Genomic DNA, 26,584 nt, shown 5'->3' with positions numbered 1-26,584 from the left:
CAGCGAAGCGCACCCTTTGGAAAAGGCGTAGTTACGTATGACATTTGTGCATGTGTGTTTACGTAGTAGCTTATCCTAATGAAAACATGTTGAAATTTTAGCTACGCATTGGTACATCAGTTAAAAGTGCAAAGCTGAATTTTTGTTGGTTGTGTTTCTCTAATAAAAAATTTGCTGTGATGCGATAATGCACATTGGAAAAGGTATGTTTAATCAAGTTCTGTCTTATCATGCGTTTAAAATAGATATTGATATACTCATTGCGACTTATTGCATTGACTACAAAATATTTAACGGTTAATTATTGAAAAATGTGTTCTACAAATGTCAGTTGCACCCATGGTTACGCCTGCGCTTGCATTTTGTTCACTTCAAAGGTGTTCTGTGCTGTGTCGCTGGTTCTTTGTAGACACTAAGGTGCTAAGAAACTGCATAAGAGAGCCGTTGCGAAACAAAATCTCTACATCTCTCTGAGTAAGATATTTTAGAGAACTTGTCGCTGCTTTCTGTAGTAATTGTAAGCTACTTCAGACTGGGCGCTATGCTTGGGCTCTTAGTACTCGATCCTAGCCAGTGGAAAGGCGAAAGGGATGTTCGAAATACGCGCATGGTGAAAAAGAGGACAAACAACGCTTGAGCTTCTATATGTGTGAATCTTTTTTGCGAATCTTAATGCGTTGGCTGTAGCGTGATAAGTAAGCGGAACATAAATAAGCCGGCGTAACTGTGCCAAGTTGCCCTAAGTGGCGCCGGGGAACTGGACGGACACAGTGCTTTAACTGAAAAGAATAGCAAAAAAATAAAGGTGAAATAGGTGAAACGCGAAGAGGCTGCAGTAAGTATCCGGACCTGGCGCAAGCCGCACGTTTATAACTGCTGGCATATGTACTACAATATCAACGCTCGGTTATCTTGTGCAACTACTAATAAAAATTGATCAGTTGCAATGTGCACTGATTGGTGGTGGTGTACAAGGTCATTTCTGTGACAGATCCGTACCTTATGAACTCCCGCATCTTCGTAGTACAAATAATTGGAACTGAATTTAAATATTTTGTGAATGTTTAATGCGATAACTTGAATTTGGCTTGTTGTGTCTAAGATAACTGATAATGAGCATCACTGAAACTATTTCAAACATTTCATTCAAATATATGCAGGACAATGACTTTTTGGCATCAGCATCGGCCACCACCTCCACTGCCTCCGAATAACCAAGGCTTTGGAGGTATTGCACACCCAACTTTGCCAAACCAGGGATACCAAGCATGGCCTACAGCACCTCAAGGCCAACCATTGCCGCCTCCAGGCTATATGGCACCCTGCAACATGCCTGCACCGCCTGCACCACCACAATTTTACCCGCCTCCCAGTGTACACAGGCCGCCCCCATTGCAGCCTGCTCTTCAGTTTCCTGAAAACAATAATGCCAGCATTGGGCCACCACCATGGATGAACAATGTGCCATCAACGCAACCTGTGAACACACACACAATCGAGAAACCACTGGAGGAAGAGTCCAAAGATGACATACAGCTGAAAAGTCTACCACAGTGGCTGCAGAACAAAGTTAAGCTATATGAATCAAGCCTACAAACCAGTTCCATCAAGAAGGAAAATGCACCGATTGCTAAAGCGAGCACACCTGTAAGAGCATTTGCATTTTGTTTTTTGTTTTCAAGCACATCACCATTCCTTGAAACAATCTATACCAATCACAGGCGCCAATTTGTGCCACAGACATGTCGGGTTCAAATTCTTGCCGCACATATTTTTCAGTAAGCAAACAAAAATCTGAGGGCACACTGAACATTCCTTTTATACTATAACTTGGTCGCATCATAAATGCTTCCCTTGATTTTTCACCCCTCCAACTCTCGGAGTTTCTCAGGCCTTAATTGACAATCTTCTGAAAAAAAAATTTCACTTTATGGCATGTGAGTAACCATGCATATTGTATGTGGTACTGCACCTCATTTCAGTACGAAACCACTGGCTTAGCAAACAGAGAATCTTTATGGTGAAAGTGGCCCTAGGTTGAAACAGTTCTTGTGTCATTTTGTACGGAGCTGATGTTATATTACAGAATGATTGCTTTCAACAGTGTTGTCACTTTCTTGTTGAAGTAAAAGCTAGTGCAGTCCCTCAAAGTAACAAAGAATGTTTTGAATGTCAGGAGTATTTTCATTGCACATCCAGGCAGTCAATATACTTGACAGTGACGCAGTATGAAGGACAGAGGGAAGGAAAGGCAGGGATGTTAACCAGATTTTGTCCAGTTTGCTCTACTACAAGTGGGGAGAGGCAGTAAAGAAGAGAAAGGGAGAGCTAAATTCATGCACAGGCATTGGACATTGCCCAGCATTTCCACAGTTGGGCACTCAGGTCACTCGATCACCTTCAACTACTGTAAAAGAGCTTGAGTGACTTTCTGGGCTGGAGAGCTGCGAGGCCAGGCTACCGGGACCTTTGCTTTGGTGAAAGGTCGATGGTCCTGTCTAGACATAGTGTGAACAGACTGCTGAAGTTGGTTGCAACCCTGGCTTAATCACTTTGCGCAATGTGAATGGAATATGCTAAAAAGCAGCTCCCACTCCTAAGTATTGCACTTGTTGTTAAGTGTGGCTTTTACCCATGTTGTCACTGTGTTACTACCAGAAGCATTGTTCACACATATTTTAGCAGTCTCCTGACGTTCCACTTGAGTATCTTGTGGGAATGACAATTTTCGTGACCTTTGTGACTTGTTACAGCCTCTGGTCGTGCTGAGGGAGGCATTGGAGGCTCTGGAAACGTTGAAGCAACTGGAAACCTTGGCCGATAGCCTTGTTCTTTGTGGAAACGATGAGCAGTGGTCTGCACTTATGCAGCATGTCGAAGTCCACCAGGTTCGGACTGCGTTGTTTTTATTCTTTAGCATGAAAGTCTATGAAAAAATGTTCTGAACCCAGTGACTCTCCAATTCCCTCAACTCAATTACTGTGAACAGCAGTTATGAGCTAGTATCCGCAGCGCTTGCTCAGTGCCCATGGCATTCTGCTGTGGAGCATGTGGTTGCAGGTTCAACGTAACAGCCTCATTTTGGTGGTGATTAAACAAAAAAAAAAACACTCATGTACTTAGATCAAAACTAACTTTTAGTTTTGGCATCTCTAACAGCCCTAGTGTTGCTTTAGGATGTTAATCACCACAGATAAACCAATCAGCAGTTATGAGTTCTCGACTTTTGAATATGTTTATAGAATCCTGCATGATCTTGATAAGAACTCACCGGTACTCCTGGAAATCAAATTTTTGAGAGAACTCCAGTGCCACTGGAAGAATTCTTAGACAATGCTAAGAGGCTTCTCAATAATCTAAAACGGCATGCACCTTGCATGAAACAATGGATAAATGCTGTCCACAGTGCTATCCATTTGCAGGCAGGGCATGCAAGACAGACCCTGTTACCAAGCCGTCTACTATGTGGCTTTTGCTTAGTACCATCAGGTTCCTGGCTAATCCCCCAACGTGTGTATGCACCATTTCTAGATAAAGACCAAATCAAATCACTGCATCAGGATTAATGCAACACATGTAAGTTCCATGCATTGAAGGCGAGAACAACAACAAATGTAAAACACCTGGCTTTGCTCTGCTGGGAGCTGAGGTATTTTTGCTCAAGATGAACCTGGCAGAAAACCTTTTGCATTTGCCAGCTCCCAGGTCAAGTATTATCAGTTCACTTATATGAAGTGGCCATGGCACAGGGGTTAGAAAGCTTTGTTTGAAAATGTATGATTGATGATCATGAGCTGGATGTCTTTATGTAAGGTAATTCAAAGCTTGAGCCAAAGTGCAATAAATGAACATAACTCATTTTGTCACTCATAAATGCTTTTTCGAGCAAAAGTCATACTTATTTGGTAAAATAGTCACCTCAATCATTTGAAACTCTGGAGCATAGAATACGCACTCTTTTAGGTGTTGGTGCTGTGCAGTATATTGCAACCTGTGCCCTTTCTGAAGGTGGTTGCTTTCTTTTTACTGTTTGCACCATTGAAGAGCAACAAGCAGTTACCGTGTGTTTCTGGTGGTATGTAGGTACATGAAACCTAGTGAAGTTAACTTGATGAATATAAAATTTATGGCGTATACCTTGTATGCCCCAGTCTTGTTCCAGTCATGTGCCTGGACTGCTCTAAAGAATTTTAAGAGAGCCAATATTTTAAAGTGATGAAGACGCAAAAAAAGAGAGAGAGAAAATGCTATGCACACCCAGCTGAGTATGTAGTGATTACCATTATTTGTAAGTTAAATGCAGAAATTCGTGCCTGGTGCAAGAAGTATACGTTAAAGAGAAAAAAATTATTATGCATGTTAATAATTTGGAATATAAATTCTTTACTTGAAGTTAGGTACACATCCCAATGCATCACACTTGCTGCTATTGTTTGCAGCACTCCAGAAAATGAGACTAAAAGAAGATTTCACAGATCTTCAAATGTTTCCTGAAGGAAATCTTAAAGTGGCCCTGAATACCCTTGTAAGAAATCTTAGCAACATGCTGGAACATCATGTGATGTATTTTAAAAAATATATTGCCGGGAAAAATTCTTGAGGTGACTTAAGTTGTACAGAGATATACAGACTACAGGGTTGACTTTATACGTTCTACTTTAACTGATCAGTTCCTCTCACCTCCACGGTGTGCTAATGGTAACCCTTTGAGCATGGTGTCTAACAATAGTGCATGACTGCCTCAAAGGGGTGGGGAAATAATTGGCAGGACACATTAGTAACCATCAGTTCTTCAGTACCTCTAAGATCTGGAGGAGTGTGCATGCATGGGAGTAGTTAATGGTCATTAACAATCGTCCAATAACTGGCATATACAGGCTGTTGCGTCTGCTGTTGCACCATGGCCCATATCGAATATTACGGGGGAAAAGCCACAGCTGCGAAAACCCCAGGAGGGAACAGTCAGTCTGTTGTGTGAGGGTGTATGCTGCATGTAGCAAAACCATATTTAGCTAACATTCTTAGCAGCATTGTCTACAAATCTGTAGGATTTTCTTGCTGTGCTAAAAAAATTTTTCATTACCTTCTTAAAGTTGACCATTGTTAAAAAGTAGGAAGGCAGGGAAGGATATGCAGACGAAAAAGAAAGTTGGTAGCACCAATACTTCTCACATGAAATTTGGCGACAGCTGTCCTCATGACATTACTCCTACCTGCAAGCCAGCAAAAAATGTTAGTTGAAGATTCATAAGCACTTTCAAGTTTTAATAAACCTCATGCATTCGAGCACACGTGCAATCTTTGTGTTTCGGCAATACTTCGTGCGTTTGGAAAACCAGTAAGTGAAAAGCATACATAAACTAGATGTCACATTGCAACTGCTACATGCGACTATACCATATCTATTTGTAACCACTGTCCTTATCTGGTGGCCCTGCGGTGGCAACTAGGACATGAAGTCGAGAACTCAGCTCACACCTCATTGCTTTGGCACATTTGACAGGCTGCACTCAATTGTAGTATGGCTATAGTGCCTAGCACTCTGTACACACAGTGCCTAGCAAACCCTGCTGCTGGTGGCCGACCGCCACTGCATTCTGATGCACATAAAATGCAAAAGTGGTTACCAATTAGTTTCTGTATGGCAGCATATTGAAGAGCTCCATATTTTTTTTCTTATCTGGAGCTGTCTTCCTTGGATGTTTCTTGTTGTGTGTATGCTTCTTTAGGACACAGCTCAAGATTGTTCTCTCCTTCCTTTTTTGTTTTAGAGCTTGTTTATCATGCTTTCTTAAAGAAAGTAGAGTAATGAAATCTCTCTTCTAAGTGCAAAATGTGTATATTTTCTTGCTATGTAAAACTGTCATTAGTTAAGGACAATTCCTAAGCTCTTGTACAGCAAGAGAAGGTGCACAGGTATACATATGTCATATAATGGATGGTTACTGCACTTCTCTATTCCTTGGCCTTTAATCATGCCTGCTGCATTCATGCTGATTGCTATTGCCTTCAGTATTAAAAGTAGTGCTGGTAGAGTTATGGTCTGCACTAACAGGGCTGCACTGAAAGGACTACTACTTTACACCTTCCTATATGCTACGGTGAGCTTGTATTTCAGCCTTTTCAGAAAGGATAAATTACAGGTCGCAGCTGCAGCATGAAAAATGAAAAGGTTGTACTTTGTGTGTATCCTATGTTCACAATCACATGTGGTTATTTTTATTTCATCATGTTGAAATAAAGGCTACAATTGACGATTTGTGTCATAACTTCTGCTCAGGCAAAGCTCAAGTCTCGATGTCAGGAGCTTTCCAAGGAGGACATTTTATCTCGACTGCTGGCTTCAGTTGAGCGAAGACGAAAGAAAAGGGTGCGTTAACACAACTTTCTCATTTGCTAATAAACAGCCCACATTGCTCTTCTTTATCAGTTCCTAATTGGTCTTCCTGGTAGCTGCATTTTGGGCACCAGCTCACCCGTAAGCTCTGAACTGCCAGGCAATTCTTCGCCATGAATGGATACTCCACAGACCTCCTACAAGTGGGCATAGGATGTCTGCTCCCATGACTTCTGACGCTTGGTGCTCCTCTGTAGTTAAGTGATCTTGTAAGGGCCTTGGCCTCTAGACTGTGGTGTATATTTTAGCAAACCCGCTTTTGTTGATGATTTAGCTTGGAGCTTTCTATTCACCATGTTCAGCCTTCTGCAGCATCCCTTGTCTCTTGTGGATGGTCAAGGAGCATTGTGTCCTCTAGTGGTTATTGCTAGCTTTGCATACTACTTGCAAGCACATGCCCATGTATTCCTCCACGAAACATGACCATTTTTATTTTTAATACGACAGCATCATACAGATCAAAACTTACCTTGTGGAGACGTATGCAGGTTTGGCATAGTGAGCAGGCTGTTGTTGGAGGCAATATATTCAAAGGTGTGAGCAGGCTGATCCTGACACACGTGCACGATATGTGCCCTCACACAAGTTTTAATAATAGCATTTGCAGTTGTAGCGTAGGGAATCATTTCCTTGGCAGAGCAACCGGCAGGGTGAGAGCAACAGAACAAAGATAGATGACCTAAAGAGAAGAGACATTACAGAAGTAGCGAAAGTAGTCGCATGGGTGCGCAATGGGTGCACCGGATTGCACAATTTTCAATACCACACACACTGTATGGGGGAGGTTGTAGTAAAGCGAGCAAAGCGATTGCTCCAGTTAATGTAGGAATATGTATGCGCATCTGGTTATATAGCAACAAGTATGGTCAGTGTATTGCGAGTTCCATTGTGGTGGCTGCATGTTTTGTTATATAGCGATAGCTCTGGTGTATATATATGTGCTCAAGAACAACCAGAAAGTAGTTGCACTCTTGAGTTTTGGTTGACCACAGGTAATTTTGTAGGTTCATAGACAGATAGATAGTTTAATTATCAGATCATAGTATCTCATTGTTTTTTCACATTGCAGTCACTTGATTGAGGCATAAAGCTTTTCTTAGGTCAGTTGTCCCATAATTTTACTGTTGTCGGTACCCTAGCCAAATTTGAATTAACACTGTCTGCAAAAGTTGAAAGCGCAGTAGAAGTTCCAGTAATTTTCACAGAGAGTAGGAACTGTTTGGATTTTCCCATTATTGGCTCACTGCCATCACCACTCAAGAAGTTACGTCTTAATATTGCCATTTACTGAAAAGTTTTGCTGCTTGTGGCATAACAAATTGGTCATTTGGTTCAATAAGCATTTACGTGAACACATCATCTGTACACTACTGCATTTCTTGCATGTCTCTAAAGCTGTTGTTTGATTTTTCATCTAGGAGCGGTTGAAGAGACGGCGTGTACGACGAGAACAAGAGGCTCAAGAGCATGAGAAACATGTGGCCATGATAGAAGCCAAGATTAATGCACGCCGTCAACGAATACTAGAGAAAGCAAATCAGGAAAGACAGGTTAGACTGTGTGAGAATTGCATGCAGTGGTTCACAGCAGGTACTTATAGCAGCCTTTTCTTTGTTTGTGGAAAGTCATGCTCTTATGAAACACAATGTGTGAGGTGTGTGATGGTCACAAATAAAGGTCTTACTTCAATATATGGTAACAGTGATCTTGCCATGAACTGAGACGATAGGTTGTTGCTGTTGGTCAGCAATCTTTCTAATTATTTTGAATCAAGTAAATAGTTAAAATCACTTTTTGACCCATACTTAAAGAAACGACTGACCAACCGACCGGAATGTGTCTTGACTCAGACTCTTGAGATTATCATGGCAATGGAAAGATTGGGACTCGCAATGATAGGAACAAGCATAATTTTTCCCCTTAAGTAAAGAATCATATTTTTAAATCGGCACTGAAACTCAAGCAAAAATGACAGGTGGTGACACTCTATGGCAAAATGTGTCATAAGCCTTTAAAAACTGTGCCCCTTTCTTAACAATAGTACTGGAGTCAGTTTGTTTCAAATGCTATATATATCTACGAAGTCGCAAAACAATTTATTTCCTAATATTGCAAATTATCTCTATTTATATTTGTATTTGTAATTGGCAAATAGTTTTATGGGAAAATAGCACTGCCTGCATACATGGATGCAGTGCGGTTAATTGAAGCAGCGCCGGCATCGCCCAAGCTTCCTGCATGTACAAAACCAGCCAATGTACTGCACCAATAGTACCGCTACAGCATGCAAGCCGTTCATGCATCATCCGCCAGTGAGTTTTACAGATGACCACACTAGCGGTACATCGTGCACCGCCACCCACCTCAGTCGGCTCAATGTCAACAGCGCTTGTGTATTCCGTTCTCATGGACGGTGCATCAAAAACAATGCTGATGATCACAAAAACACATTAGTTCGAAACTGCTCAACTTTTTTCTCTTTATAATTTTACAGAAAAAAAAAGTAAGATACACTGATGTCGGTGGCATTATAGGTGGCAAACCTTATTGCAGTGTGTGGCCAGACAGTGATGCTGTATTAAACTTGCCTCGTATTGGCAGCTTACGTTTATGTTAAAAACAATTGTGGTATCATTGCTCGTTACAAAATATCTGCTTTACACCTTGCTTAATTCCAACTGCAATTGCATTTTATGAAAAAGAAGTTATAACTGATGTTTGTCTTGCCGTTGGTCGCAATGCACACTGGGTGGCCTGGCCTGTAAGTGGCTGACTACGCCTCTGCGATGACATTTCACAATTTCGTGGTCATCCATTGTTTGGACAATGTCCGTAGGTTGGTTGCCTCTGAGTAACAGACACAGATGTCAACGGCTATGTTCTTGCTATTTACATGCACCAGAAGTGATTGTGGACTGAGGAAGGCGTCAACGCTGCCATGTTTTATTCTGTCACCGGCACGAAATCTCATAAAATTGAAAAGCGTCTGTGATAGTAATAAAAAGTTGTTGCAGCTGTTTTTAGTCCGCAATCTCAACATTCTGTCGCTTAATGCGCATGTTTTAAATTGCTCAGTTTCTGTCGCCATCGATAGCAGTTATCACTGTTGCCAGTGTCTGTACACAGTTAAGTAGAAGAGACTTCACAAATTAAAAAATTCTGTTTTAAAAATTTCGAGATGGTAATCGGATGAACTGTTGCAAATATAGACACTTCAGATAGTAGGCTTTCCATCGTTCCAAGAAAGGGGGAATGCTTGAAAATCAATTGTCGGTCTCTTTAAAGGTAAAGCTGTAAATTTGATACATTTAGCACATGTGAAGGAACAATGTAATGAAATGTTTCCAATTCATTTTTTGTTGTTTGCTTCTCCTCTTTACGCTGCAGAAACAAGCTGCCTGTGCTGTGCGGAAGTGTTAGGTGGAAGCAAACGTCACAAAATTTAGTCAGAAACATGTAATTCAGATGCCTCTCAATGCATACTAGGAAATGTTGCATCAATAAGCACTTTGTGAACTTATGGCTGAACTGCTTGTTCATTTGCACTCAAATGTTGTGCAGTACTTGATCTTGTGTCGCATTTTGTTTAATGTTTTGCTTAAATAGGGGCAATACTTATCTGTTTTATTCAATATAATTCAGAAGCAAAAGCCATCTGAAGCATGGATGCTGCACTATATACAAGTGATCCTTAATTGTGTTCCTTAATCTTAAAAGATCCTTAATTTCTGCAATTTCAGTGAAGTTTCAATGAAAACGTAATATGTACTCTATTAAACCATGCGTTAGCCATATTCACATAGCAACCTCCTCATAACTTTTAATGCAAGCAGATCTAAAAACTGTATTTCGAAGTTCTATTCTTGCATTCTACTCTTACACCTGTGGCTTTAGTATGAAAAGCACTATCTACATGTGAAGTGAGTGACAAACTCAGCACAGCCGAGCTGCATCCTCGCTGTACATCACTGCATTTGGAAATATACAGATCTGTGTTTTGCTCACCTAGCCTAGCCTAACCTAGCATACTGAGTGTTGCATAAATAGTGGCACCAGGTGTACACAACTCTTAAAGCTGAGCTGATCACTAATGTTTGTTCATATTTCGCAGTGTACTCAGTTTAATGCAGTCGAACCTGGATATATCGATAATTCGAAAGATATACACTATACCAATCTGAAGCTAATGTAAATACAATGCACTTCTCAGACACTCTCTTGAGAACACGAAAAGTGAGAATTTACCGATCCCATGCCCGGAACCACTCAGCGAAAACCTTGAGTGTTATTCATTTTTTATAAAGCGCATGTATCGAACCAACAGGCCTTTCGCATATTGAAGCTGCAAAGCAATCCTCGTTCCAATAACGAATGGCTGCAGGCGGTATGCTTCAGTGCACAGCGGTTAGTTCTTTCGGCTATCAGCATGCTTCACCGCATTAGATAGCTGTAATGTAGTGAAGCTTACTAAAGCAAATAACATGATCTAGCACAAAAAGGCCCTTGCTGCACGAACCCTTCGTATTTTGAGACGCACACCTTGCCCATATTTCCTTCATGGTATGTACTGCCTCTCATATTCAATGCCTTAGCAACAGATGTCGAAACAGCACCATTTCGTGAATGTCAATATTTTCGATGACGAGAAAAGTTATTGCAGTCTCGTTAGGAGAAGTGCACTTGCACAGGCACAGTGCAGCATTCAATATGTTGAATGTAGCAGGGAATGGTATAGTTCACTATACATATAATATCATGATGTTCTTTTGCATGGGATTTCCAGGGGGATGTTATGAGTGTTCAATATAGATGAAATAATTCGGTATATCTGGGCTAGACTGTATTACGTTTGTTAGCAATACTCACCTGCTACGTTCATGACAAAACCAAAGTGCACGTTGTTTACAGTGCAGTCACTCGGGAACGTTGATTGTGGTACGCCACTAGTGTGGAATGCACCTTTCGCCATAGTGTTGACAGGTCAAGTGCACGTCAGCTTTATTGCAAACAAAATTGTCAAGTAATGCCCACAAATGTGGTACCAAACTGAAGCAACTGCAATATGCTACCTCTGTGCGAAATTTGAGCAGAATTTAGCCAGTGGTGCAGGTGAAAAAGTTGCGCACCTGGTGCGCTTAATTATGTGACGCTTGGTATATGCTTATCCCATCGTGTTGTTTTGTGCATACAAATGCACAACTTTCTTTAAAAAATTCTGTGTTAAATAGACATACTTTAATCCATGTAACAACCGTGTCCTCAATCTTGTGCAATATTGAACAAGGGAAAGGTTGGCTGCTACATGCGTCTATGTGGTATGTGCTCAAACTGTTTGGCGCATTGTTTTTATCCTTGCTGTGTGCTCACAGGAAGAAGAGATGAAAGAGGAAGTGGACTCTATCCTGGGAGAAATTCGGTTTAAGATCAGCCGCACAAGAGAGTACCTTGAGAAACTAGAAGCCATGAAACAGCTTCGGGCTGCTCGCAAGGAATCATATCAGCAAAAAGGTTTGCTTGCTATTAACCATGTTCCATGGTACAAAAAGGGCACTAGTTCTTCCATGTTCCGCTGTGTTAAATGTGCTAGTGAGCTTTAAGAATAAGAAGGACAAGGCTTAGGTTTACAATTTATTTTTTGGTAGCAACACATTTGGTCCCTTGCATCGTGCAAGTGACACATGGAACACCTGTGTTGATCTTACGTGGCAGGATTGTGGAACACAGTGGAGCTGTTTTATGAAAGAATCTCACAAAGCTGAATTGTTATGTGCTTTCAAAACTTGTTGGTCACATAGACCTTACTGTGACTGCAGTTTTGTTCATTTCCTCACACTGTGCACCATGGCTGCAGTGCCAATGCTTCTGCACTATGCCATCATTGCAGAACCAAGTCTTTGCGGTTTGGTTTGTTTTACGAAATTGAAAAGTGCCGAGTTTTGCCTTTGCACCTACCTGCAGGATAGCACTGAGGAGTCTTCTTGAGGCACTGAGGCACTGAGGAGTCTTCTTGAACTCCTCAGTGCCTTTCCTTATGTGTGACATATACCATACAGTAGCACTGACACCTGCCACTTAGAAAATCTTATTTTGTGAGCATTCACGAGTATTCGTGAAACAGGAAAAAATAGAAAGAATTCTTGTTAGTAACGTGTTGTATATTTGATAATGAAGTTTCAGATGTTTACTATTAGATTTCTCTGTAGTTCATGACTAGTAGCATCATTCAGGTGTCTTTAAAATAAATAAGATTTTGCAAATCACACATGTTGGGCAAACCACAGTGAATTGGAAGTGGCGAGAAATCCTGTTGAATGCTGTTCAGTGCATAGCATCGTAGATTTCACTAATTCATGTCCTTCTTGACAGGTCTCTATGTCGCTCCAGAAGCAGATAGCAGCTTCGAAGAAGGCATCTCATCTGTGCAGCAACTCCTTGAAGGCCAGCTTTCAGATTATCTGAAAGAGGAAACTGCGCTCAAAGTCATGCTTGAAACAGAACAGAAGGAACAATACGAGAGCAACAAGCTTGCAAACAAGCAGGCGGCTGTGCTCAAGGGTTTGTTTGGAAGCACAGGTATGCTCACAGTCTGGTTCTCACTAATGACGAAGGCTGTTGTGTTACCACTTCACAATGTTTTGATGGTAGAACCCATGAGGCTCCTGTATGAATAACTAACTTTCTCAGCACTTGTGCATATGGGCATGGCAAATCAGTGTTGATATTCTGCTAAAACAAACGATTCAGTTAAAGTAAGCTTGATAGTGTGGTGCAATACATTCAATACTGAAGTACACCACTCGCTTCTACACGACTTTATGTCCAGACACTGTGACTATATTTGTTCTTCAAAACCACTTTGTCTTCCTCATTCTCTGCATATTTGTGCACCCAGCTTAATTTTGACAATTTAAGTCTCAGTTCAATCACGCACAGTCGACTTCCATAATTCAACACTGACAAGACGGAAAAAAATTGACTGAATTATCTGGCAGGCCGAGTTAAATATAATGAAAAAAAATGCCAGAACGCATCGCTGGTTCATTTGGCAGTATTTTCCCCGATTCTAACACGCCCCCGAAATAAATGTATGCCTGCTTTCTACGCATCCAGATTAGAAAACTAACATAGAGATAACGTTAAGGTTCCTAAACAATGTAGAAATCTAATGCGCCCCCGATTAGTGAGCGGCCAGCTTCCTAAAGTCAGCTTCGCCGCGGGACAGTCGTGTTATGCGGCAAAGCATACAACCGCCACAAACTGTTTGTGGCTCAATTTTTTATTGAAAAAAAATGCACATTTTAGAATTGTTTGAAAATCTTCCTAGGGCAGGTCGAAAATAGTCGTTCTGGATGGGAGATTTGACATGTTCAACATATTCATTGTTCCCTAAGCTCTTGAGCAGGCAGGGATAAATTTATTTATTTATACATACTGCAGCCTCAATGAGGTTATTGGAGGAGTTAAAGGAACTACAAACACACAAACATTTATAAACAAGCTTGCGTGAATTGTTTCAGTGGTAGTGAAAGGATGTTTCCCGGTAATGAATTCCAGACTTCAATTGTTCATAGAAAAAGCTGTGTTTAAAGGAATTGCTGCAGGTAAAAAAGGTTGCGATATTTAGAGCATGAGGACTCCTCATACGTGAGGGTTTGGAAAAAGTCAAATAGTTATCTAGAGAGGAGAGGGAAGGAAAATTTATTTTTGTAAAATTTACGTGATTAACGTAAAGAACATAAATCATTTATGTTCTTTTTCAAGACAGCACTATAGCATATGTCACCTAAGCTCTGCCGAGACAGACGCTGCCAATAACAAGGTTGCTCCCTTTGTGCATGCTGACTTGCTACGTTCCAATAGTCTGATAAAGGCCAATTTTAGGATTGAATTAATGAAAATTTAGGCCCGTAGAAATGCATGGATGCTGGCTGGAACCTTCAGTCAGGATCAAATTAACTGAAAAATCGAATTAAGAGAAGTTCGCTGCAGTATGGGTCAACTAAGAATGCACTAGAAAAAATTCTGTGGAACATCTGCTATCTGCAAAAAGTCTGCTCTTATCCCAAAACAAAGTCTTTTTTATCTTCCCGGAAACCTGCTCAAGAAGCAACACTATGTAGTGGAATGATAGGAACAGAGAAAACTTATCGATGAGGTTGAACTTCTTTGCTAGTTTGCCCACAGCAGGGGAACAGCTTAATGGAAATGATAGAATGTTGCTCTATTATTTACAGCAAACAGTGTATCTGAACTCATTCCATGAAATGACAGGACAAGAAGACAATCAGGAGCATGTCAGCTCTTATACTTCGTTGGACAGTACTGTTTTTCTAAACCAGTGCTAGCACTGCTCGATGCTGTCCGATACAGTGATGACTCGATAGGCACATGCCAGCAGACCTCCGCAAGATTCACTCGTACCTTTAACACCAACACAACAGCTTACAGGTATTCATTCCACAAGCACTCATTGTTTCAACTTTTATCATTTTCTGGCCATGGCTGGCTTATGTGGTGTCAGGTAATATTGCACTCATGATAACATTTGTTCGTGTACTTTTTACACATTGTGAGTTCTGCCATTCTATTATCCATTTAATTGCATTGTATGTGTGTGTAAAGTTTAGCCACACAGCACTTCTTCAATTGATGCAAGTCCAAATTCTAAAGATACATACTTCGAGGCAAATTTTCAACTTGTGTCATACCATTCGCAGACACACCATCCAGCTTATTTTAGATTCTTTTTATACATTGCTCCCTTTGTAAGCCTGGAGCCCTGTATTATGAAGACTTAACAATATCTTCCTTCAACTCCATCTTCTTTCTTCTCCTTGCTGGACTGAGTGGTTTATAGTAGTGAAAAGAGAATGCAGCCTCGTGAACATGTCAATGGCGATCACACTGAGTGGCTGATGCTGGAAAAAAGAATGCAAGCCAGTGGCAAAGACAATTTTCTCGTAAACTAAGTCTTTTCTCGGCACGAAACAAGTGTTGCGAGGTTTCTGGAAAGGTATTTAAACAGTTCACGTCGACTTAGTATTTGCCTTTAGTGTCCCTTTAAGCCCCACAGTTAAGTTGGCTTGGAAGAGATGGAGTGTGATGTTAAGAAACAGTTGTTTGAATGTCCCATTCAACACTTCTCGCTATTCCTTATAAGCTGGAAAATGAATTTCTCAGTTTATTCAGGCCTACATGATTTTATAATGAATGGTTTTTCTTAAGATGATTTTCCCATGTGGACTGCATATCCCTGTCTGGATCCTGTCTCCCTATTTCACCTTGTCCCTTGCCCAAAGCGTTTTTCACAAATGAGCTTTTTTTTTGTTTGTTTGTGTGTGTGCAGAAGTGGACCCTGAAGTGCTCCCATTCAATAAACTCTACACATCTTCAAGTGAAAATCTCGATTCATTGGCGTGGGTCAGGTTAGTATCCTTCTCTTTCTTAGGCAAGAGCAGGACATCATAATAACTGTTGTGTACTTTGTTCTTGTTCATTGTAAATTGCTTTGAAAAAAAAGTAGTAATCTTGTGATTCGTGAATGCATATACATTGCAGTTTTCATGCTTGTATAACCGTGTGATGCTGCGTGTTCGCACACAAAGCTGGCAATCAGAAAAACTAACCGCACATTAACCTTGAGGGTCACACTTTGTTCAAAAAATGTGTCCTCCCAGGGTCACACTTTCTTGTTGCAAATTTAAATTCTTCAGAGCGACCTAATTCAAGAAAAAACAAGCAAATAATTTTGAAGAGACAATAAAGCAACAAAAATGTTTTTAATTTAAGCAGTTTTATACGTGGTTTATTTTTGAATACACAAGTAAACTGCCATAAATAATTTTTTACAAATGTGATAATATCCACACAGCCTGTTATGTTTGAAATGGGTTTCGCAGAATGACCTGTATTCAGACATCACATTTAATTTTCCATATTTATCATGTGTCTCTCTGGGAGTGTTATCTCAGCAAAGACAGTGGTACGGTGGCCTTCAAGACACATCTTAACCAATGGCGAAGGAGCAGAAGAATGGAAAATGAAGTAGGATTGTTGAGAGAGTGGGCTGCAAGGCCATAGCGAAAGCAAGGCATGCCATGTGACTGCCCGCAAGCAAGCTCAGTGGTATTCACCTGTGAGAAAAATGAAGCGAGTGATAAACTTGCAGTAAGCAAATGCTACATTGCCAGACTAGATTCCATCAGTCCTCGTGCGCCTCGCACAAAGAGTTCATGTGTAGCAGTATCACCGGTTTGCTAGTGCCCGCCTATAAACAAAGTAATTGTATGCCTGCAGGAGAGCCATGCAGATGAGCATCTTGCAATAGCTCTTTGAGTGATAAGAAAGCAGGCAGAAATCAATTATTCCGTTGCCCTTGCATGGAAACGGCACACATGAGAATGCTAATTATAAAGTGCACAAGCACGGGTGTGAGCATGCGACAGTGATCTAGGCGAAGCAGTTATACTCCCAAACTACTGCAATAGAATACACCTTATAGTGAAGTGAAAAATCAGTTTTGATGGAAGTTGAGTGGTGGCAGCACAATAAGAATTTTTTCAAGAAGTTGCGGAAGGTTGCAGCACCCCCGAAGCAATGTCGGGTAGTGCTTTGTTGCCAAAAGGCATGCTACACGTTTGTCGCCACCATGCATATACAGCCATGAGCATTTGGGACTTGTTTCCGCCCCCATAAAACGGTGAACCCCCAAAAGGTTAAAGAGAAGTACAAAAACAGCTTTATATGGCAGATTACTCTTTGAAATCTGTTTGCCCATTTCCTCTGGAAAAAGGACGTTTGTTAACAATGGAGAAATACAAAAGCTAAACTTCTGGTTTTTAACTTCACCATGCAAACCACTGCACCATTGTCATTGTGACAATGCAGATTTTACAGCACTATAGTAAATAATGTGTACACAATCCACCAATATGTAAGGGAAAACCAAATTTTTGTCTTGTGCGAAAATCAATTTTTGGTTCGAAGCAAAGCCAAAGCAAATAGTAATTCTAGTCAAATAATTTTGAAGCGAATAGTTCAATAGTGGTGCAACTTCCACAAAAATATGACATAAGAGCCAGATGTTGACAAAACCAAGAAATGTTGGTTCTTTAGTTGCAAAAAAGAAAAGGGGTTAAACTCTGGAATAAATTTATTTCCAGAATGTTGCTATTATGTTTTCATGAAAAAATGCAACTTCAACATTTCTTGCAATTCAGGCAGCACAGAAAATTTTTTTTTACACACTCTTTCTTACAGTTATGTTTTAGTCTACTTAAATTCCAGAGTGGTTGAGGCCGTTGGAGCGTTTTACATTCACGCTGCTGTGAAATGCAACCTTCACTGTGAGACACCGGCAATTCATGCTGTATTGTACTAATGCAGCTTAAAGGGGCCCTGAACCACTTTTTATCAAAGTGGAGAAATGCGTTTGAAGTAAAAATAGGCTACTTCAGAAATACTCTGCCGCAAAAAATACTTCGATGCGTTCAGCAAAAGCGGACTTGTTGGTAATCAAACACAGCCTCTGCTGTGCTCCCATTCCTTCAATGCCTTGCACTACGAAGGCTATGGCGTAGTGGGCCATATGGCCCACAACGCTCTGCCTTCTAAATGTCACTTTGACGCGCAGTTCAAATTTCATTTTATATGTTAACGCAGATGCCATGACTTCCGCCTTTGGTGCCTATGACGCGCTAAGCAGAAGCCAAACGTGGTTGTCCTCAGTGAGCCACAGTGCGCTTAGCCAGTGGACTCGTGGCGGCACCCCGCACAAGTCCATGTCGCATAGCCGACCGCAGCTTTATGTCAGCTAGCAGCCGTCTAAGGGACTGACGAAATAAAGCGTCCAGAAAAGAATGAGGACAGGATCTTATGTTGAAAATAGCATTTGAGATAAAGATGACTTCGCGCTCCACTTGCGAGCTCCACGCACTGCATACAACAGCGAAACTTGGCCGAGATGTTCACACCAGTGCATGCTACCCGCGGACTACGTTTCACGAAGCCTGAGGGGTGGTTCAGGGCCCCTTTAATGCTTTTCATCCACAGACGAGCTTAATCGGTTCCATTCTGCAAGTAAACAGAAGGACGTGGTAGGCATGCTTACTACTTTTGTGGTCCTCTGTCTAGCCCGCGCACATGATCTGGAAACTGATCTGCGTCAAACTTTCGGCAACGGTTTGCCATCCACTGCCTTGGATGCTAGGCCCAACAAGCTGTTTCACTGGTTGTTGGCCACCAAAATTATTGCTTGGTGCCACATCAATGTAGATCTATTCACAGTGGCCATACGGCTGCTGCGAATAATGTTTCAATAATTGAGCAGCTTCAGAAATTATAGGCGGCTGTAAACGAATTCTATCATCTTTTCCTTGTCTTGCATATGAGCTATGCGATACAACTTGCTCACCAAAACAGAAGCCGTCGATTGTATATATTTTAACTTCGCAATTATTTTGCACATACAACATTCACCGAAAATTTTTTAAAAATTTAGCACTAAAGTTATATGTGGATTTCCAACTTGAGTTGTACGTGGCTTTTCAGCAATGTGAACTTTGCGCCATAGTGCGGGTTCATGGCAGTGTGGCCTGCGTTACCATAGAAACACTTTTAGGACACAGTTCCCTGCCATCAATGTTGCCGAATGCAGCCTGTGCTGCCGTGAAAACATCCTTAGGGCACAATTCTCTGCCATCCATGTCGCCGAAGAGGTGGGGAACAGCGCCACTGGACAAAAATATGATGTGGACAATCCATGCATCCACGAATGTAGACTATCTTTACATAGATATGGGCAATGTATACAGTTATTTCCACAAGTTGAAAGTGCAGTTCTTTCTTCCTTCTTTTTTCCAGGGTCTTGTAATTGGGGTGCACCAGCATATACTAAAGGAAAATGCATATTCATTCATTTAAATACTTCAAAAACATAAAATTCTGAAATTTCAGCCAAACGGATATCAAATAGCATATTACTTTATCTTATATTTGCACAAGCCTACCAAATTTACATTTATAAGTCGCAATTTTGGTAACCGAGGAGGTGGGGAACCTCACCAAGTATACCTAATTTCCATGATCGAAGCAATGCAAGACCGTGCTGCTCGTTTCATCTCTCAAAAATACTGCTGCCATCTCAGCATGACTCAAATAAAAACTGATAATACTCTCGAATCCTTGGACACGCGTCGTTCTGTCGCTATCGTTTGTTTGCTACACAAGTATATAAACTGCGCTTATCGTTCACCTCTAGCCCTCGAATCCCCCATGCGCATGACCAGTCGATTAAACAATCATCGCTCTTTCAAACGCATCTGTGGCCATATGCAAGCATTCAACTCATCGACATTGCCCAGAGCAACAACATGGAATGGTCTTCCCAATGAAATCATTACAGTAACCAATCACACATCGTTCCGTGACCAAGTGTATCAGCTTTACACATCTTGAATGCTGTAACGATGTTTCGTTGTGAATATGTGAGGGTGTATTGCCATTTTGTTCTTTCTTTACCATACCAGTTGTTGCCATGCGCCTATTGCCTGCGCATTGAACACACTGTCTCCACCCTTTGTGCATTTTACATTCTCGCGTTATTGCGCCTTTGCAAACCAAAACCTTTTTGTAACTATGTGTACTTGTTTGATGTTAACCTTTTGCTTATTTGTACTATGTAACCACATGCTATTGTTTGATGCTGCGCTGCTTCTGTTAAACTTGTGTTTGATTCAATCGCCCCCCTTACTCAAGCTTCCTGACGGAACCTGTAAGGAAACCTGAATAAATAAATAAATAAATAAATAAATTTGGTAAAGTGGTAAATGCTAATTGAGCCGAAAACTTCAGTGCTAGAGCTATATTGCAAACAGGATGTGAAAGAGGTTCTCGCTTACAAGTTTCCAACAATTGGTGTTAGAACACAGAAATTCTAAGTGCTTCCTTTTATGTTGGTGCAGATTGTACAAGAAGATTCCATGACTTTTTAAGGTTGAGTTCTTATTTATAATTCCTTGACACGCTGACTTTTTATTATCAATGAATAGTAATTGGCTTGCCTCTAGCAAACACTTTCAAAATTTCTGACCTCACTAGGAGCTGACATAGGAATCACATGGTGGCATTACAAAACTTTTTTTTTTGTATCAGTTCTAAATTACGAAATGTGTGGTCAGGGTAAGGTTGACACATTACAATTGCAGAAAATAAGTGCACTGAACTCGCTAAACTTAAATCTCTTTTCAGTGTCCCTTTAATCATGAACATGTCTTCCGTCTGCCTGCAAATCTCCCTGCAGATGCTCAGTGCAAATGTGTTGCTTTTTTTGTTGCCTCTAGCTACTTTTCTTGTTCTTTGCGGTGAAATAAGGGCATAAAGGAGGTACATGGACTTGTGTTCAGATGTTGGTTAACTAAATTCCTTCCTTATGGGAAAATTTGATCCCAACATCCCCTCTTTTTTATGCCTTCCTTTCTCCCTGATGGGCGAAACATGCAAACCATCAGAGCCACAGTCAGCATCTGAAGTGCACCATGACTCTGACTGATGGAAAAAAAAATTGCATGCCCTTGTGATTAGTTGACTTAAAGTTTTGACATGTGCAGTCTCCTAGTTGTCTGACTTTCATATATTCCTTTTTCCCCCACCCCTTTTCTAGAAATGGCTGGGACAGGTTTCTTGTGCCTCCAGATCACCCAGCGGGTTCCTCGGTGCCTGTACAGTGGGTCGTGCCTCAGGAGCCCTCTTCCCACTCATGGGCTATGTACTGTGCATCCTAGCTATGCCACTCTAGATTCAAATTTCTGTTAAATAAATGAACTTCTGATAACTGTTGCTGTTTGGCATACTGCTAGTTGAAGTGCGACTGCTTCATTTCAAATGAATAAGCCCAAGCAGGCACCTATAACCCTTTCCTTACCAAGCATGTGCCTCGGACATCGAAGAGTCTGCTCGCAATATATTTCAGGGATGAGTCTCGCTCATCCAACTATTTCTTTTCGTCTACTAAAAGCCACGGGTGAGTGGCAGTCATTTATCATTCTGATGTGATTGCTACATAACTAGATGTGCCAACTTCAAAGAAAACTGATTTTTTGTGGGCATGGCTGGTGCAAATGCATCTGAAGTCTGGCACCCCTGGATCCTTAAATTGGTGGTCTGGAATCGTGTGGCTGCAGCAGCAACGGCTTACATTTTCAATGTCTGAATCGTGGTTCTTTCAGACGTTTCTGCACCTAAAGTAAACGATTTGACCTGAAATGCTCCAGTGAGACTTGTTTGAATTTTCAGCTTGGTACTGACATTTACGAGGAAGAGTTTGAATCTCTGGCGGCCTCCAACACATAAACACGGCTTGACAAAAATGCTTTGCCATCAACATCTCTGCCACTTTCTTTTCTCACAGTGCCAGGGAAGACATGTTGCACTGAAGACAACAAAATCACATTTGACTTTTCTTTGAAGAAATGGCAAGCTGTATGTGCCATCCCTATCTGCAACTCAAACATGAGAAAATTGTAACTCAACAGAAACTAACTTAGGACAGCTGACATTTCAAAAACAAAAGCTGTTGGCAGTGAAAAAATTTGTTTAAATGTTCTGAAATTTTTCATGGTTTTCTGAGAAAAATTGTTGACCAGCACTTCAAAGCAAATGACACTTGTGAGCATACTGCCATAAAGCACAATTAAGTGTACAGTTGAGCATAGATATAACGGAGTCTGTAAAAGCGGTGATTTGCTTCGTTGTATTGAAATTCGACCTTATATGCAAATAAGTGCAGTCACCAATCGATGTTTCTTACACAGAAAGGTTGATGTGATAACTTTATTTGGAATCCGGCGATCGGGAGGCCCGGGCCTGGGGCCGCCTAGATGGCCACTGGGAGCTGCTGCTCCCGTGCGGCTTCCTTGGCTCGCTGGACGGCCCAAAGTTGGTCTAAGAGTAGACAACTTCTTAGAGGATAATAACATATACCCAGATACAATGATAGGATTACACAGAAAGGGGCCACGGAATTTTTCCAATTATCAGGTAATCGAAAAAATCAAGTTTGAGTAAACAATTTTGATAAATTTAGGAGTCGGCGACGAATGACACAGTTTCATGTCACGTACATCGAGGACATCTTCACATCGGCGGTACGAATTAAGCGAAGCCAGCCACGCTTTCGCGTGCACCTCGCCCCCGTGGCTTTTAGCGTCGCCCGCACTGGGACGACGCTATCAGCGGGCATGCCCGCTCTTTGCACACGCAGCAGATTACCTCTGAAGCAGCGTGCACGGCTGCGTGTGCGCTCAGCCGCGCGCGCTTAAAGCCATGATCAACCACAGCCGAGATGCGCCAGAAATGAGATGCTCGCGCTTGATCGCGTTACCGCGAGCTTGCTCCCCTCCCCCTGTTTGCGTTTGCTGGTGCGGGAAGGCGCCAGTCGTGAAGCCACCATATTTTTGCCTCACCCTTGCACACTTTCATTAGCACCATAAAAAGCACAGTGTGTGGGGCCCGATAGGATGTTATCGCACTTGGACTTTACACGAAGCCAACCATGGAGGAAGGAAACTTAGGAGAGGCCCCACCCCCTCCGCGCGCTAGGAGAAAAGTGTGGAGGAAATGACGTCGTAGGTTCTCCTTTGTTTTGCTGTTTTTTTATTATTATTGTTATTTCTTTGCTGTAGTGGCCCTGCCTTTTGGAGCACAATGGCGGCTTTGTAATTGTTCTGTGCGCTCACACATGTTGCTCCGTAGGTTTCGTACCGTGGCAAAGGCGCCGTGCGGGCAGGTTTGCGTTGGTCTCCGTGTTTTGTTGCGCTGCGTTATCTGGAGCGTGCTCTACCGGATGTTGCTGTGGCCAGGCGTGAAATGAACGCTCATGCAACGCTGTACGCAATGTACCGCGCCACGGCAATGGCAAAAACGGACGAAGGAATATCCGCGGGAAATTTTGCCCTCTTTGGCGGAATCATGCTAACGTGCTAACGATTGTTTAGTATTGCTGTGGAGCGCGGTCAATAAACCCAAACATGCTATAAATGTCACCGGATTCGAGACCCCCGTTATGTAACAAACGTGAAGAAAGTGGGTTAACTGGGGACCCGATCTTTATTAGTCATACCATAAGAAGCCAACAAACACTGACACCAAAAACAACATAGGGGAAATTACTTGTGTATATTAAATGAAATAAAGAAACGATAAATTAATAGAAATGAAAGTGGATGAAAAAACAACTTGCCACATGTGGGGAACAATCTTGCAACCTTCGCGTGCGAAGGCTGTGCAGGCTGGGCGAAGGAAGCCATCTTGAAGCACCACCAGGTGGTGCTTACGTCCGCACATTCGCGGGATCGGCGGCGCCGGCCGTCCGGGAGAAAGAAAAAAAAAAGAACCAGAAAGCTCACCTTTGCGCACAGCATTCGCAGCAAACATTTGCCGGTAAAGGTTACGGTTGCATACGCTGCAGTTTCCTGGAAGCGGCAGCTGTATGGCCGGTCTATGTATAGCGCCGCCCGTCGCGGCTATACGGTGATCGGTGCGATGGCTCAATATATCGCGAAGTGAAAACACGTATAGAGATGCGCTAAAATTTCTCCTTAGGGAGCATCGTAATAGTCGGTGAATGTTTTGGTACCATCAATCGGTCACGCCGAGGAATCAGTCACCGACGTATTTTCGCGCATAATGGGACATATAATGCTTTCGCATTAAAAACAATTGCATGCGTGCTTAAAGAGTGGTCTTGTGCTCTACTTAAGAATATCACGTTTCTTCTATAAACCTCACATGGAAGTAAACGCCAGTCCTGCGCACTCATCTCGCCCTTGTTTCTCTCGCACTTCTGTTTTCCTTTTCACTAAGGAACCAAATTGGGCAAGTTAACTCGCCCCAGAAAAATGTTTTACTAAGGCGTGAAAGAGTGTGCCCAGGGTGACAACTAAATGCTACCGCAAATTCGTGGCCAAAAAAATTCAACGGCGATTACTCCGTAATGCGAAATTTTAGCGCAGCACTATACATGTTTTCATTTCGCGATATATTAGCTGGCTCGGGCAATTTGTCTCGTGCGGCACGTCACAAACGGAGCGGAGTGTGACGCGCCTGCCTCGCTAATCGGGAGATCGCGAGAGGCAGCGCGTGGGTGACGCGTGGACGTGATTCACAGCAACCGCCGCAGTATCGGTGGCGCCATCGGTGAACAGACGACGTGCGCTACTCTGGCGCCATCCCGTAGCCATCGTCTCCACAGAGCCCGTCTTGCGTGGCACTACGCTTTCCTTACGTTTTCGCCATACCCTCCTCCTCCGCTTTCCGCCTCATGGTACCGCTGCACCCTCCTCCGCTTTCTTCCTCGCGCTCTCTTCGCTATCCCCGTGTTTCATCCCCCGCTGCGTTTCGCGTGCGCTCTTTCATCCTTTGCTGTATTCGTTCGCTCGGGACGCTTGCTTCCGGAACGGGCGCCTAAAAGCACTGCTCTAAGAGAAGCACAAGCTGGAAGCCATTGCCATAGAAAAGTGTTGGCTAAAAAAAGGTCATTTTATGTTCAATGGAGTTTTTTTAGGTGCCACATATGAAACGCGTATTGAATGGTTCACTTCTGAATATTTCTGAAGTAAACAATTACATTTTTTTATTTCTTGATTGATGTCGGAGATTACAATATATGTTGTTTCTACAATACATTGTATACAAAGGCGTAGTGCGGAGTGTTTTCTTGAATTATGTTTTACGTAGAATACAACAGTGAACTGGCACTCCAAAATGTTCCACAGCTTTGCTCTTCCTTTAGCAGCGTTTGTACGAATGATAACCGGGCATCACTTGCACACTAAATGCAACTGATCTGAAAGTTAAGCTAGATGATTTGTATTTGGCACGGAGCCTTAAATTGTTACCACAGGCAACTTGCCCAATCTTCTTTAACTTGGGCAAGTGGTTTAAAAAATAAACGACTTTCTTGGGTATAGTACGTGTCTCCCTGCCAACGGCAACGAAATTTTGCGTCGTGCAATATTATTTGTAGCAACAGTGGTGGTGTAGCTGCAGGAAAGGCAGTGTAAAATTTTGTTTGGCAAATGCCGAATGGGTGCACTGCAGAAACGTTTTGATTTATGTTTTACGTACGGTTCATACGTGCCAACTCTCAAAATTTTTTTGTTAAGTTTATTAGCTTGGGCTAGTTGAAAGATCTTATGAGTGATGCGTCGACATTGGCGGAAAAAATAAATTGTGCTCACGAAAAAGGATTTTTGTCGGTCTCCGAACTTTCCGCGTTACAAGTCTGCTACTGGTGAAATGACGCATGAGGGGTACCTGCTTCGAGCAACGTTTATACACGCAAGCTCCCGAAGAAGGCGAAATCGGAAACAGGAATTTTGCCGAAAAAGTGAGCTAAAGACAACGTGCTTGTCAATCTTTGCTGATCTAAATTTGCTATACCTTACGTGCAGCGCCTAAGGTAAATACTTGGTAATGAGGTGCGCATGCCTCTCAAAAGGCGCGTGCTGGGGACATGCTTCTAAAGTTGCGTGCTGTTCTTCCCTAACATTTCCCGGTGTCATGTCCGCAGGATTCGTTCACAGACTGGCAGCTATGCATGTCGAAAGTAAAAAAGGAACGCAGCCAGCACAACTCGCCGAAAGTGACGCAAAACCCAAACCCGAACTACTCTTGGTGCTTGGCACACGCGTTTAGAGCGTGGTGCTTGTGGCAGCTCTTCAAAGTTGGTTTAGCAAAAGAAGGAGTCACGGTGTTGCCCGGAAGGCGAATGATTGATAGCGATAGCAGAGTATTAGACAGTTATACGAAGTAAGATTCGTAGTTTTATATCGACTATGTAAATTGCTGGAAACATTCACATAATAGATAATTAACCAGCGTGGTGTCAAGCGCGCACAGGCAAACATAAACAGATCTCGCTCGATGACCGCGATCACTTTACATCGCTGGTGCGATGAAGAGCGCCAGCAGCGGGAAGTGAATGCTAATGACTCATGCTTCCTCTTGCTTATCGTGTCACCGAAACTTGAGATTACGTGACCTCCCACACTAGGCGTGCGGGAAGAAAGCGTGCACGAAGCCACCAGTCATACCGGCTGGCCTTTAGCCTTGGCACCCGCCGCTGTTTCCAAGATATTGGGCACGGCCGCGTATGCGCTCAGCCTAGCAGACAGCCATGTGCTGTCAAGG

At 42.3% G+C, this 26,584-nt stretch overlaps 1 protein-coding gene across 3 annotated transcripts; it reads left to right on the top strand.

Moving 5' to 3' along the window:
• Positions 1 to 24: 24 nt before the first annotated feature.
• LOC135909203 (programmed cell death protein 7-like) lies at positions 25 to 21,232 on the top strand. 3 transcript variants are annotated; one of them, XM_065441068.1, is made up of 9 exons: positions 25 to 203; positions 1,161 to 1,647; positions 2,754 to 2,888; positions 6,281 to 6,370; positions 7,816 to 7,947; positions 11,767 to 11,905; positions 12,764 to 12,970; positions 15,744 to 15,822; positions 21,057 to 21,232. In XM_065441068.1, exons 2-9 carry the CDS (start codon positions 1,165 to 1,167, stop codon positions 21,175 to 21,177), a joined length of 1,386 nt encoding a protein of 461 aa, XP_065297140.1. In that variant the 5' UTR covers positions 25 to 203; positions 1,161 to 1,164; the 3' UTR covers positions 21,178 to 21,232. The 3 variants fall into 3 exon arrangements, with proteins under 3 accessions (XP_065297140.1, XP_065297132.1, XP_065297150.1); XM_065441060.1 differs by lacking the exon at positions 25 to 203 and adding an exon at positions 319 to 474; XM_065441078.1 differs by lacking the exon at positions 25 to 203 and adding an exon at positions 815 to 835.
• The last annotated feature ends 5,352 nt before the right edge of the window (positions 21,233 to 26,584 follow it).

The sequence above is a fragment of the Dermacentor albipictus genome, chromosome 1 (genome assembly GCF_038994185.2).
Source record: "Dermacentor albipictus isolate Rhodes 1998 colony chromosome 1, USDA_Dalb.pri_finalv2, whole genome shotgun sequence".
NCBI classification, from domain to species: domain Eukaryota; kingdom Metazoa; phylum Arthropoda; class Arachnida; order Ixodida; family Ixodidae; genus Dermacentor; species Dermacentor albipictus.
Note: the sequence above shows the minus strand (reverse complement) of the source record. Positions and strands in the feature narration are given on the sequence as shown.